The sequence below is a fragment of the Carica papaya genome, chromosome 4 (genome assembly GCF_054855325.1).
Source record: "Carica papaya isolate Zhongbai chromosome 4, ASM5485532v1, whole genome shotgun sequence".
In the NCBI taxonomy this organism is placed as follows: domain Eukaryota; kingdom Viridiplantae; phylum Streptophyta; class Magnoliopsida; order Brassicales; family Caricaceae; genus Carica; species Carica papaya.
In genome coordinates this window covers 3158958-3171995 of record NC_142312.1, presented here as the reverse complement: position 1 = coordinate 3171995, position 13038 = coordinate 3158958, and the positions used below count along the sequence as shown (strand labels likewise).

At 35.1% G+C, this 13038-nt stretch overlaps 1 protein-coding gene, 1 long non-coding RNA gene and 1 pseudogene across 3 annotated transcripts; all 3 read right to left on the bottom strand.

Annotated features, from left to right (window-relative positions):
• Positions 1–3891: 3891 nt before the first annotated feature.
• Positions 3892–4668, bottom strand: LOC148266203 (uncharacterized). Its single transcript, XR_015818280.1, has 2 exons — positions 4501–4668; positions 3892–4417 (listed from the first exon to the last, which is right to left on the bottom strand). It is a non-coding gene; the product is annotated as an uncharacterized LOC148266203 (long non-coding RNA).
• A 3594-nt stretch (positions 4669–8262) lies between these two features.
• On the bottom strand, positions 8263–9216 carry LOC110824733 (benzoate carboxyl methyltransferase-like). Its single transcript, XM_088218090.1, has 4 exons — positions 9139–9216; positions 8841–9039; positions 8558–8703; positions 8263–8379 (listed from the first exon to the last, which is right to left on the bottom strand). Exons 1-4 carry the CDS (start codon positions 9214–9216, stop codon positions 8263–8265), a joined length of 540 nt encoding a protein of 179 aa, XP_088074216.1.
• A 2659-nt stretch (positions 9217–11875) lies between these two features.
• LOC148266202 (benzoate carboxyl methyltransferase-like) lies at positions 11876–12596 on the bottom strand (annotated as a pseudogene). The gene is made up of 2 exons (XR_015818744.1): positions 12477–12596; positions 11876–12367 (listed from the first exon to the last, which is right to left on the bottom strand). The product of XR_015818744.1 is annotated as a benzoate carboxyl methyltransferase-like (transcript).
• Positions 12597–13038: the final 442 nt, after the last annotated feature.

Here is a 13038-nt window from a genome sequence, read left to right as displayed (position 1 = left end):
GCCACCATCATGGGAGGAATTGGGTCCCGTGGGAGAGAGACTAGATTATGCTGATGATGGACTGGATGGCCCTGTGGTGGCACTAGATGATACGATGGAGGTATCGGATTGTACTATGATGGTGCCGGATGATGCAGTTGGGGCACCAGGCTATACTGTGGTGGTGCCGGGTAGTACTGTGGCTGGGGCACCGGATCATACTGTGGTGGTGTAGGATGGTACTATGGAGGAGTAGGGTCGTACTAGGATGGCTCAACCTGTGGCAGCGGGAGAGGGTCAGGTAGCTCTTTACTTTTATTCCAGGCCTGCTGGGTAGCGATGAGTTCTAGCATTTCAAATAGCCGGTCAACATCCTCTCGAAGTGAACTCTCCTGGGCTGCTCGGTTTAATGGGGGTCTTCCTCTCCTTATCTATCTATACCTGTATTTCACAAGGAACAGTTGAGTGATAATTCATTATTTTTGGTGTTTTTTAAGGATTTTGTGTAAGACATGGTTCCGAGGAACGCGACTCTGAAGGAAATAAATTATAAATTTAGTGCAGAAGCAAAATAAATAGTTAGGGTTTAAATTTCTTACACAATAATTCAGATTACCAATAGCGCTATGGGAATGACTCTTTTAAAAGAAATAACAAGAAATCAAAAAAATAAATGGAAAATAAACAACTGGGCATCCTACTCACAACATTCTTGTGGATCGGGTTCTAGATCTTAGTCTTTTTGATCTTAAATGGTTAATGAAAGAATGAGTTACACTAGCCCAATAAGAATATCACGCTACTTATTGACACAGAAATGAAGGTAGGTAGAAATCATAAAAATAACTAATGGACTCTTAATTTAAGTAAATTCATTTATCATAAATAAAATCATTTATTGCATACTTACCGTAGCGAGATTTTCAAAAAAGCAACTTATAAGTCAATAACATAAACAATATCAAAATCTTATATTCAATCAGTTATAACAACAACTTTCTCTTTTATGAGCCTACTAGTATCCATAGGGGTCAATAAGAATGTTCTTACTACACATGAACCTTTATTTAACATTTTTAAATGACGGATTGTCCCCATATCCCGTCCGGTATGAGTACCAAAAGATACTATCCATCAATACCCCGTCCAGTATGAGAGTAAAACGGGTCGTCCCTATACTCCATCTGGTATGAGCGTCAAATTACTAATCCTCGATACCCCATCTGGTATGAGACAATGTTCATGGTAGGATTTCCTATATACCCGATCCGTCCACCATCTCCCAAGATATCTAGTAAGGTTGTCGTTCATTCATCTACTTAATCAAACAATTTTCTGTTTAATTTTAATTTCTAGTTTTCCAATTTAACTGTAATCACATAAAACAAGCAATACATGCATCAAAGAAACACAATTGCATTATCATACCAATTCCAGTGTATTATCATGCATTCAAAATAGTAAAATCAATCAATAAGTTAAACACGACAAACAGTAATAAATAACCGATTCTGCCTCCATTAGTGACTTGTAATTAATTATGGATATTTTTTAAACTACACAAAATACTGTATTATTATTAATTAAACTTCAATTTCATAACAGGGAATAAGATGAAGGATTCTTACTCGAATTGGTGTCTGAACACTAAATTTTTTACTGCACTTACTGACAGTCTCGGGTTCCCTGAATTTTTCTTCGGAGATTAAAACACGCTTCAAGTACCTAAAAATATCCCAAAAAATCTAAAATCAATGCTAGAAACTCTTTTTGGCCAATTCTGAAATTCCAGCACAGTAGGAGTTTGCCTTGGATTGGCTGTTTTCGATTGATTTCGGTTGGTTTTATACCAATAATTGCGAGAAAACACATTAAGGGGCCTTGGTTGGCCAAAAAAAATAAAAAAACTAAAGCTTACTGGCAGCGGGGTTCTTCGGTGCGGCGGCTCTGCCGATTTACCTTCGCAGTTAGATGTTTTGCTTCAATTAACCTGTAGAAAAAGGGATGGTGAATACAATGGTGAAAAAATTGTACGAAACGGGAATTGGGAAGGGCCTCATCGTAGGCGATTTTTGCTTTCTCCCGCACGACCTACTTGGCTTTACTTGCAGTTTTCGACTCATCCGTCGGTCCTTTTGCTTCGATTTGGCCATGGGGGTGTTCAAAAATTAATTTCAAGCGAATTGAGAAAATTTTACCTCTTTTGGTAGTTGGAGGCAGCTCCGACATAGCGACAAACAATGGTCACTCCCTTCCCGGCAAATGGCGTTCTTCTCTGGTGGGGGAGGGGGGGGGGGTTTTGGCGACTAGGGTTAGGGTTTAGTGTGAAGAAAGGTATTTATATCCGTCTCCTTTTAATATGGGCCGTCCATCACTTTAATTTGAACCGTCCGATCGCATTTAAATAGGAAGTGAATCTGGACCGTTCATCGCAATTTAATCTGGGTTGTTCGTTTGCGTTTAAATAAGAAGTGGATTTGGACCGTTCATCGCATTTAATCGTGACCGTCTGATCGCAGGCGTGCGGATTGCCAATGTGGCCTCCCGCGTGACACCGCATCAGCGTGCCTTACCACACAGTGCGCTCTGTTTCGTCGGGACTGTTGATTGGGCATCCTGCATGACATAATTTTTTTAAATTATATTTTGACCATCGGTTTTTAATTTTTTTTTCAAAAATATCCTCAATACCTAAATTTTTACTTATTTTTTTCAAAATTATTTTCAATTTCATTATTCATTTAATTTTCTTTATTTTTATATTAAATAAAATTCAAAAACTAAAGAATTATATTTATAAATTAATTTTAATTACATTAAAATTAATCAAGAGTATTACACATGTATATACATATATTTATATGTACAAATGAATTAGATGATGCAAAAGAAAGAAAGAAAGAGACTGAAAGGAGAGAATTATCGGGGTATGCTTATTTTAGTAGTATGACACGTCATACATCATTAAATTAGCCTATAATAATTTTAAATTTATAAAATTCAAAAATAAAAAATGTTACTCATTATAATAATTGATTATTTTACATATTTATAATAAAATGAAACGAAACAAAGTATTTCTTTTATTTTTATAATACTTTCTTTGACTATAAAAATAAACTTATGATTGCAAAATCAAGTTATGAGGTGAAGTTTCTTCAATCATACATTCAAATATGCGAATGATAATTAACTTATATATGTTGAATAAATAAGATTTAAAAATTAAATAAAATTATAATAAATTTGAATTAAATACAATATTATTATTTTATACACATTTTATTTAACAATTAAAATTTTAAATTTACGATAACTTTATAATTAATTAAAATACTAACATTTTTTCCTAATGTCTACTTTTTTTATCATTGAAAGGAGAATATTGACATATTTGGGATTGTGAAAATAAAAATATTCAGAAATATGGTACGAGTAGATTTTGAATAAGCTATCAATTATAACTTCTCCAAAATAATGAGTAAGAACGGGTTCTGCTACGACTTTTATGTAATCACTAACAATTCGTCCACTTTAATTTTCATTTAACACAAAATTTTCTTCCCCCATCTTTACAACTTCCTTGAGGTCCCAATTCACTTCAAAAGGTTTCCAGCTTGACCAGATCGAAAGAACCTTCTTTCTCAATTATTTCTCTTTCTTCTTCTTTGTATGGAGTGTAAAAAGATATGTTGAAGGAGTCTATATAATCTTTTTTTATAAGTCCCTAATTAATAAATTCATATATTTATATATTAAGTAGTTTACTAACACAAACACAATTACACGTAATTTTTTTTTTTTAATTTGTTGACAAAACCCATATGCTAAAACCAAGAATAAAGAGAATAAAAGATGCATATATATATATATATAAATTCATTATTTTTTATAAAAAAATATAAATTCTAATTAGTTTATAATTTTGTATTTTTGTTTAAAAGTTATATTATATTATATTACAATTAGTGTTTATATATCACCCAAATTTGCCTTAAACTTGCCTTGGAGAGCCAATGAAGACTGGTAGAAGAATGTACAAAATCAAGACTTCCCCTGGAGAGCAGTCTGTCATAGAAAGAACCAAACCGACACAAAAAAATGAAGGTTGTTTTTATCATGTTGATTATTAAATGCAGAAATCTCTTTCAAAATGCTGTTGAAATCATTGGTAGGAAGGTCGTTTAAGAAGACTTGAATTTCTGGATCACGATAATCACGATCATCTTGCTGCTGGTTGCAGATAATCTCGTCATTAATGGTGTTAATAATCTCTTAGATCACCTGCAGCGTGTTGGGTCCGGACAAGCAACCCAAGTCTGCAATTCTGAAACAAGTTGGCCAACTGCCATTAACACTTCTACTACTCCTCATCGACCCCAACATTGTTGTTTATGGTCTCTACTAGAAATGGCTTGGATTTTGATATCGCTATTCTCTGAAATATTATACCCACAAAAGTCGTTATATATACATGCATATGTATATGTACATAGGAATTACGTAAAGAAAGAAAGAGACTTGGAGAAGTGAATTATTGGCGTAGCTCTTTTTCCCATCTCCTGGAGGATTCATACAGAGAACATTTCCAACATCCATCTTCAATAATTTGATTTGAATCTTGAGTGCTCTCTTCACTTCTTTGTATATATAGAAGATAGCTGTACAACCTAGATACGAAGAGAAGGATAAGAACTGTCCCCCCCAACAAAACTTCAAAAATGATGTGACAAAATATTAAATGCACATATACCTAGTTAGATGCTAATTTAATTTAATTTAATTGTTAATTTCTCATAATAAATAAAAAAAAAAAGAAGTGAGACCCACTACTAATTTAGTTTTTGACTTGGGAACATATGTAAAGCCCAGAAATCTTCAACTCATATAATATGTGTTCTACGTTATTTATATGTTTTGTTAGAGTGACAGAAAATGCTTTTTGAAAAGACATCTTTATTAAAATCATTGTACAACACAAAATTCATGTCTGTTTGTAATAATTTAAACAGAAACCAATGAAGAAAGTAGAAGAAGAATCAAAATGCTATTTGCAAAAAGCATATGGTATAAATAAAATGTTATAAATCAATATTTTAATATATCATATTAGAATAATAAATGTCTAGTTTGACAAGATCAAAAGAACCCTCTTTCTCAATTATCTCTCTTACTTCTTCTTTGCACCGATTGTAACAAAGCATGTTGAAGGAATCCATATCTTCTTTCCCAGGAGTCCTTTATTTATTAAGTTATTTACTCACACATGCTACACATGTATTTTTTTATTTGTTGAAATATAATATGACAAAGCCCATATGCTAAAACAAAGTATAAAAGAGAAAAAAACGTACATATATGTTCATATCTAATAGCTAGTTTTAGACATAATTAATGGTGGTTAGTGATGTGGATTTGTAACACCCAACATTTCTTTTTTTATTTTTATTAATTATTATTATTTTTTATATAAATATAATTATTATTTATATGATTTTAATTTAATTCATTTAATTTTAATTTGATTTAATAATAATAATAATAAGGGTAAAAAATTAGTTGGGGATTTAATTGAAAATAATTTTGGGAAAAATAAGTGAAAATTTGAGTTCTGAGAGTATTTTTGAAAGAAAAATCAGAAACCGGAGGTCAAAACGTAATTTAAAAATTTACGCCACGTCAGCTGTCCAGTCAGCAGTCCCGACCAACCAGGACGCGTCAGGTGACAGAGACACTGACACGGGAGGCCACGTGGGGGGAGCCACGTAGGCGATCCGCATGCACGCAATCGAACGGCTGAGATCTGTTCCCGTGCGCACGGATGACTCAGATTAAAAACGCGCACGGACAGCCCAGATTGCATCGTGCACTGACGTCCCAGATTGAATCGCGTACGGACGTCCCAGATTGAATCGCGCACGGACAGCCCAGATTTAGTCGAGATGAACGACCCAGATTCACTCCCTATTTAATCGCGATTGGATAGTCCAGATTAAAAGTGATGGACGACCCAGATCAAAAGTAGATAGGTGTAAATATCCCCATCCGCACCCAAACCATAACCCTAGCCACCAGAACCCCTCGCCGGAGAAGACAACCCAGCCGCCGAAGAGCCGACCACCGCCACCCGCCGCCGTACCGGAGCAATTTTCGATCGCCAAACGAGGTAAAAAAAATTTCTCTTGCACGAAATTCAATTTTAAACCCACCCATGGCCAAATCAGAGTGAAAGAACTGGCCGATTGGTCGAAAAATATCGCAGAAGCTTGGCAACGCCGCCGCAGGGTCTTTCAAAAAATGCCTCCGATGAGGCCCTTCCCGATTCTCGTTCGATGTGATTTTTTCACTGTTGTGACCACCATTTCCTTCTCTACAGGATGACCGAAGCAAAACACCCAACCGCAATATGAGTCGGAGGAGCCGCCGCACTGGAGAGCCCCACTGTTAGTGAGTTTTGATTTTTTATATTTTTTCGGTCCATCGAAGGCCCTAAGTGTGTTTTCTCATAGGAATCGGTGCAAGTTCGACTGAATTCGGCTGAAAACGGTCGAAAACAGCCAATCTGAGGCAGATCGTCGCCGTAGATGGTGGCACCGTCGCTGGAGAACGGCATAGCCGCCGTGCCGGAATTTTAAAATTGGCAAAGTAGGCCATGGGTCTGATTTTTGGGTTTATTTGAGACACTTGTAGGTACCATAAACGTGTTTCAGTTATCGAAGAAAAATTCAGGGAACCCAGGGACCGTCAGTAGGTGCAGTAACCATCTAGTTTTCGGCGTCGAATCAAGTAAAGACCCCTCACCCTATTTTCTATCATGAAATTGAAGTTTGAATAAATGATAATACTGTATTTTGTACAAATTAAATAGATATGCATAATTAATTACGGTTGCTAATGGAGCACGAATTGGACATTATTCTCTATCGATTTCTGTTTGATTTATTTTACAATTTAAATGCATTATGGTATCTGTTTTATATATTCTATGGTTTTAAATGCATGTATCACTGCTTACTTCACTACTGTTTGATTTTAAAAATTTAATATATGATTGCATTGTTAGATACACGTTACTTGTTTATGTATTTATGTTTAATTTGGTGACAGAGACTAAGGATAAATAGAAATGAGATGTGATATGATAAATGGATAAGATGACAGCCTCACTAGATATCCTAGGAGATGGTAGACGGACCGGGTTTATAGGGAATCCTACCGTAAACGTTGTCTCATACCGGACGGGGTATGGAGACTTGGTCATTTGGCGCTTATACCGGACGGGGTATAGGACGGCCCGCTTCACCCTTATACCGGACGAGGCATTGAGGTTTAATGTCTTGGCGCTCATACCGGACGGGGTATGGAGACGACCCTGGAATTAAGACTGTTAATGAAAAGGGTTCATTTGTAGCGGGGACATCCCTATGGATCCCCATGGATACTAGTAGACTAGTGAAATGAGAAACGGTAATGATTGGTTATTGTTAATGAATATGAATTTATGATATGTTCTATGTTACTGATTATGCATGAAGTTATGATATTTTTATGATGTTATTGTCTTTATAGGTTATTTTCGCATGTTCTCCAAGGGTAAGAAAAAGGAAAAATGGTTTTAATTTTATTGAATGTATTGGTTTAAAATTTGTGCTCCATTGGTTGTTTTTGATTTTCTACCAACCTTTACTTCTGTGATGGCAATATATTATGATGTCCTTATTGGGCTAGTGTAGCTCACCCCTTATTTAACCATTTCAGATCAGGAAGACCTGGTTTTCGAGTCTGATCCGCAAGAAGGCTACAAGTAGATGCTAGATACTTTATAGTTTTCTTTATTTTTTTTTTCATTTTTCATATTTCTTTCAGAGAATTTGTTCCATGATGTTTGTTAGTACTTTCGAGTTATCATATAAGGGATGTTAACCTTAACCTTTATTTCACTTCCGCACTCAAATTATTACATGTATTTCTTTTTAAATTTCTGGGGCCGTTACAGTTGGTATCAGAGCCAGGTTATGGTGAGAATAGTTATATATATAATATTAAATATGATTAATATATTTATTTAAAAATATATGTATGTAAAATTATATATACTCACAATAATAAAAATTAGAAATTGATAATAAAAATAAATTACCTTGGCAACCAAATTCATGAGAGATGTTGCAAGGAGATCCCACAAGGGAGAAAAATATTTAGAGGCCGAGGGATGTGGAATAATTCTGGCAATTAAGATAAGAAGCATGCAACCTCTTGGCTTCATTTCTTCAGACTGCATCCTTAAAAACTTGAGAAATCATTATCAAATTGCTCCTTGTAAGCTTTATATACTTCTGGAGGACTTGAATTTCCTATGTATATATTCCCTTTGTTTTCCCCATCAATACCATCTGGAAGCTATATAAACATATATATATAGAGTTGAGTCAGGTTATGATTCTGCACTTTCGTTCGAAAGTTATGCTTTACTATGTAATGATTTGTATCCATATATCATTTAAAAGACAAATAAATGAATTTTGATTAATATATGTGCATATGTGTTTGTATGTATGCAAAATTAATAATAACTTGCCTTGGATATCCACTGAAGACTGGTAGAAGAATGTACAAAATCAAGATTACTCCTGAGGAACAGTCTGCCATAGAAGGAACTAGCCACAACCGACACAAAATAGTGAAGCTTGTTTTTGTCATGTTGATCATAAAATCCAGGAATATCTTTCAAAACACTGTTGAAATCATTGCTAGGAAGGTCGTTTAAGAAGACTTGGATCTCGGGATCATGATGACCGTTATGACGATCATGATGACCGTTTTGATGATCATGATGATCACGATCATTTGGTGTTGGTTACAGATGATCTCATCATTAATGGTGTTATTAATCTCTGAGATCACTTGCAGAGTATTGGATCCCGACGAGCAACCCAAGTCTACAACTCTGAAACAAGCTGGCCAACCGCCATCAACATTCCTACTACTACTTCTCATCGACCTCACCATGTTGTTTATGGTTTCTCTAAGAAATGGCTTGGATTTTGACATGATTATTCTCTGAAATATTAATCTCACAAAAGTTATGAAATGTTATTACATATACATGCATATTTATATATATATATTTATATATTATTTGATGAAAAAGAAAGATACTTGGGGATGAGAATTATTGGCGTAGGTCTTCTTCCCATCTTCTGGAGGATTCATACAGAGAACACTTGCAACATCCATATCTTCGGTGTTTTCTCCTCTCTATCTCTTTATATGCACAAATATATTTTGTATATATGGAATATACGTGTAACACCCGGACCCAAAAATTAGTCTGGGATAATTTTTACGAATTATGAATATATATATATAATAATTAAAAAAATTTATTTTATTTTAATTTGATTGAATTTTTGAGAAAAAACGAATTAGGGACGAAATTGAAAATAATTTTGGGAAGAATAGGTAAACATTTGAGTTCGGGGAGTATTTTTAAAAGAAAAATTAAAAACAGGAGGTCAAAGTGCAATTAGAGAAAGTTAAGCCATGCAAAAACTTCCCAGTCAGCAGTCTCGACGAACCGGAGCATGTTGCATGGCCAAACGTGCTGATGTTGGTGCCACACGGGAGGCCATATTAGCGATCTGCGTGTCCCGCGATCGGACATCTCAAGATCGATCCCACGCTCGTGGACGGTCCGGATCCGCTTCTCCCTTAGGCTCGATCAAACGGTCGAGATCAAACGCGATGAACAGTTCATATTTATTTTTCTCTTAGGTGCAATCGAACGGTCGAAATCCAACGCGATGAACGGTTCAGATTCGTTTCTTCCTTAGGCGCGATAAGGCGGACGAGATCGATCGCGATGGACGGCTCAGATTAACACGAGATAGGTATAAATATTTTACATCACACAAAACCCGAACCTTAGCCACCAGGCCCCCTCACTGGAGAAGGATCGGACGCTGGAGAAGTAAGCCAAACACCGACTATCGTCGCACCGAAGCCACCTTCGACCGCCAAAAAAGGTAAAAATTCTTCTACCCACTTGGAATTCGATTCTGAGCACCCATGTGGCCATATCATATCAAAACAAATGGCGGGTTAGCCAAAAAACTGCAGGCAAAGCCCAACGGGACCACCGCGGCCCAAAACCCACAGCCTCCTCCAATGAGCCCCTTCTCGGTTCCCATTACATACGATTTTTTCACCGTTGTGTTTTTTGCAGGTTAACTGAAGGAGGAATCTCAGCCACGAAGGAGAGTGGGGAAAGCCGTCGCACCCGGAAACCCCACCACTGGTAGGTTTTGGTTTTCTGATTTTTTTCGACCAAGCTAGACCCCTTAACGTATCTTTTCGCAAAGATATGTATAAATTCAGCCGAAACCATCATGAACTGGCCCGAAACGGTCAAGCCGAGGCAAACTGCCACTGCAGGCGGCGGTGCTGTCGCTGGAGCATGGTGGCACTGCCGTGCTAGAATTCTGAAATTGGTTAGAAGAAATTTTTAACACTGATTTTGGATTTTTTGGGTATTTTTTAGGTATATAGAGCGTGTTTAATCTCCACATAAAAATTCAAGAAATCTGAAACCCGCCAGGAAGCGCGGTAGACAGTACGGTATTTCGGATACCGATTCGGGTAAGAATCTCTCACCCTATTTTCTGTTATGGAATTGAAGATTAAAAATCAATAATATAGTATTCTGTGAAATTTAGAAAATTTTGAGAATAATTACAAGTCACTAATGGAGGTGGAACCGATTAGTTATTTATTTGTTCTGTTTAACTGATTACTTACTCGTACAGTTTTAAATACATGATAATATATTGATATAATTAAATGATTCAGTTGTGTTTCCTTAATACATATATTACTTGTTTTGCATGATTTACAGTTGATTATAAAATGTAAAATTAATATACAAATAGAAAATTACTTGATGATGTGAATTAATTAATGATTGTCTTACTGAATATCTTGAAAGATGGTGGATGGACCGGGTTCATAGAGAACCCTACCGTGAACGTCACCTCATACCGGACGGGGTATCGAGAGATGATATTTTTATCTCTCATACCAGACAAGGTATGGGGACGGCTCAATTTACCCTCATACCTGACGGAGTATTGAGAATGGTATTTTGACGCTCATACTGGACGGGATATGGGGACGGTCAGATAATTGATAAGTTTAGATATTGGGTACACACATAGGAGGACATCCCTATGAACCCCCAAAGGTACTAGTAAGCAAATAAAAAAAAGAAAAGTTGTTGTTCATACTCACTTGTATACGAAATCATGATATTATTTGAGTTATTGTTTTTATAGGTTGATTTTAGAAATCTCATAACGGTAATTATACAATAAATGATTTTTTCCGTGATAAATGAACTTACTTAAATTAAGAACTTCATTAGTCGTTTTATATTTGTTTACCAATTTTCAGTTTCCGTATCAATGAGTAGTGTGATATTCTTATTTGACTAGTGTACCTCAACCCTATTAACCATTTTAGATCAAAAAGATTAAAACCCAGATCTTAATCAGCAAGAGAGCTGTGAGTAGGTGTCCTACGAATCCCATTAAGAGTTATTGGAGGTTAACTTCCCTACAACATTTATTTACTATTTTTATATATATATATATATATTTTTTTATAAACTGCTATGAAAGGTACATTTCCGTACCCCTATTAGACATTTAAATTTATGTGTAAAGAATGTAAATTTTAACGTTATTATACGTTTCTGCTGGTTAGTACTTCCAGTTTTTTTTTTTCGTTTTACAATTGATTGTGGTTTTGAATCTAATTATGGTTTTTTGTATTTTTTATTGGAAGTTATGTTATGTTATAATTGATATGTATAGATAATATAATTAATGAATTAGTAACTTTTTTATTAAAGTTAATATATATATATATGTATATGTATACTAAACTAATGATAACTTGCCTTTGAGAGCCAAATGAAGACAGTACGAAGAATGTGCAAAATGAAGACTCTCCCTGGGAAACAGTCTGCATAGAAGGAACCAGCCGAAGCTGATACAAAACAGCGAAGCTTGGTTTTACTATGTTGATTATAAAATGTAAGAACATCTTTCAAAACGCCGTTGAAATCATTGGCAGGAAGATCGTTTAAGAAGACTTGGATTTCTGGATCAATATCTTCTTCCAGCTGGTTGCAGATGACCTCGTCATTAATGGTGTCAATAATCTCTGAGATAACCTGCAGCGTATTGGGTCCCGACGAGCAACCCAAGTCTACAACTCTGAAACAAGCCGGCCAACCCCCATTAATACTGCTACTGCTCCTCCTCATCGACCTTACCATGTTGCTTATGGTTTCTACTAGAAATGGCTTGGATTTTGATATCACTATTCTCTGAAATACTAAACCCATAAAAGTTATAAAATGTTATTATACATACATGAATATGTATATATATATGTTTATGTAATATGAATTAGATGATGAAAAGAAAGAAAGAGACTTGGAGGAGAGAATTATTGGCGTAGCTCTTCTTCCCATCTCCTGGAGGATTCATACAGAGAACACTTGCTGCATCCATCTTCAATAATTCGATTTGAATATTCAGTGCTCTCTTTTTTCTCTCTTTATGCACACAAATATATTTTTCTATATACAGAAGATATACGTAGATGGCAGTACAACCTGGACATGAACAGAAGGATAAGAAATGTCCCACAACTAAACTTCAAAAAATGATAAGACAAAAGATGGTTGCTGCACAAACCAACGAACACTCACCACTTTTTGAAACTTCAAAGAGAATAAAAAGAAACAGAATTTTAATTATGAGCTTTTTAATAATTACAAATTTAATATCATATCACTAATTACTCTTTAATTATCTAAATGTCAAAACTTAAAAATTATGTTTGAATATATCATTTCTTGTAAATCATTTGTCCACAAATATTATTTACCATTTGAACATATAAATATGTATATATATATATGTGTGTATACATATAAGATATAAGGTTTGTTTGAAAATATTGTTTCTTATTTGTCCTTTGGATTTGCTTTAA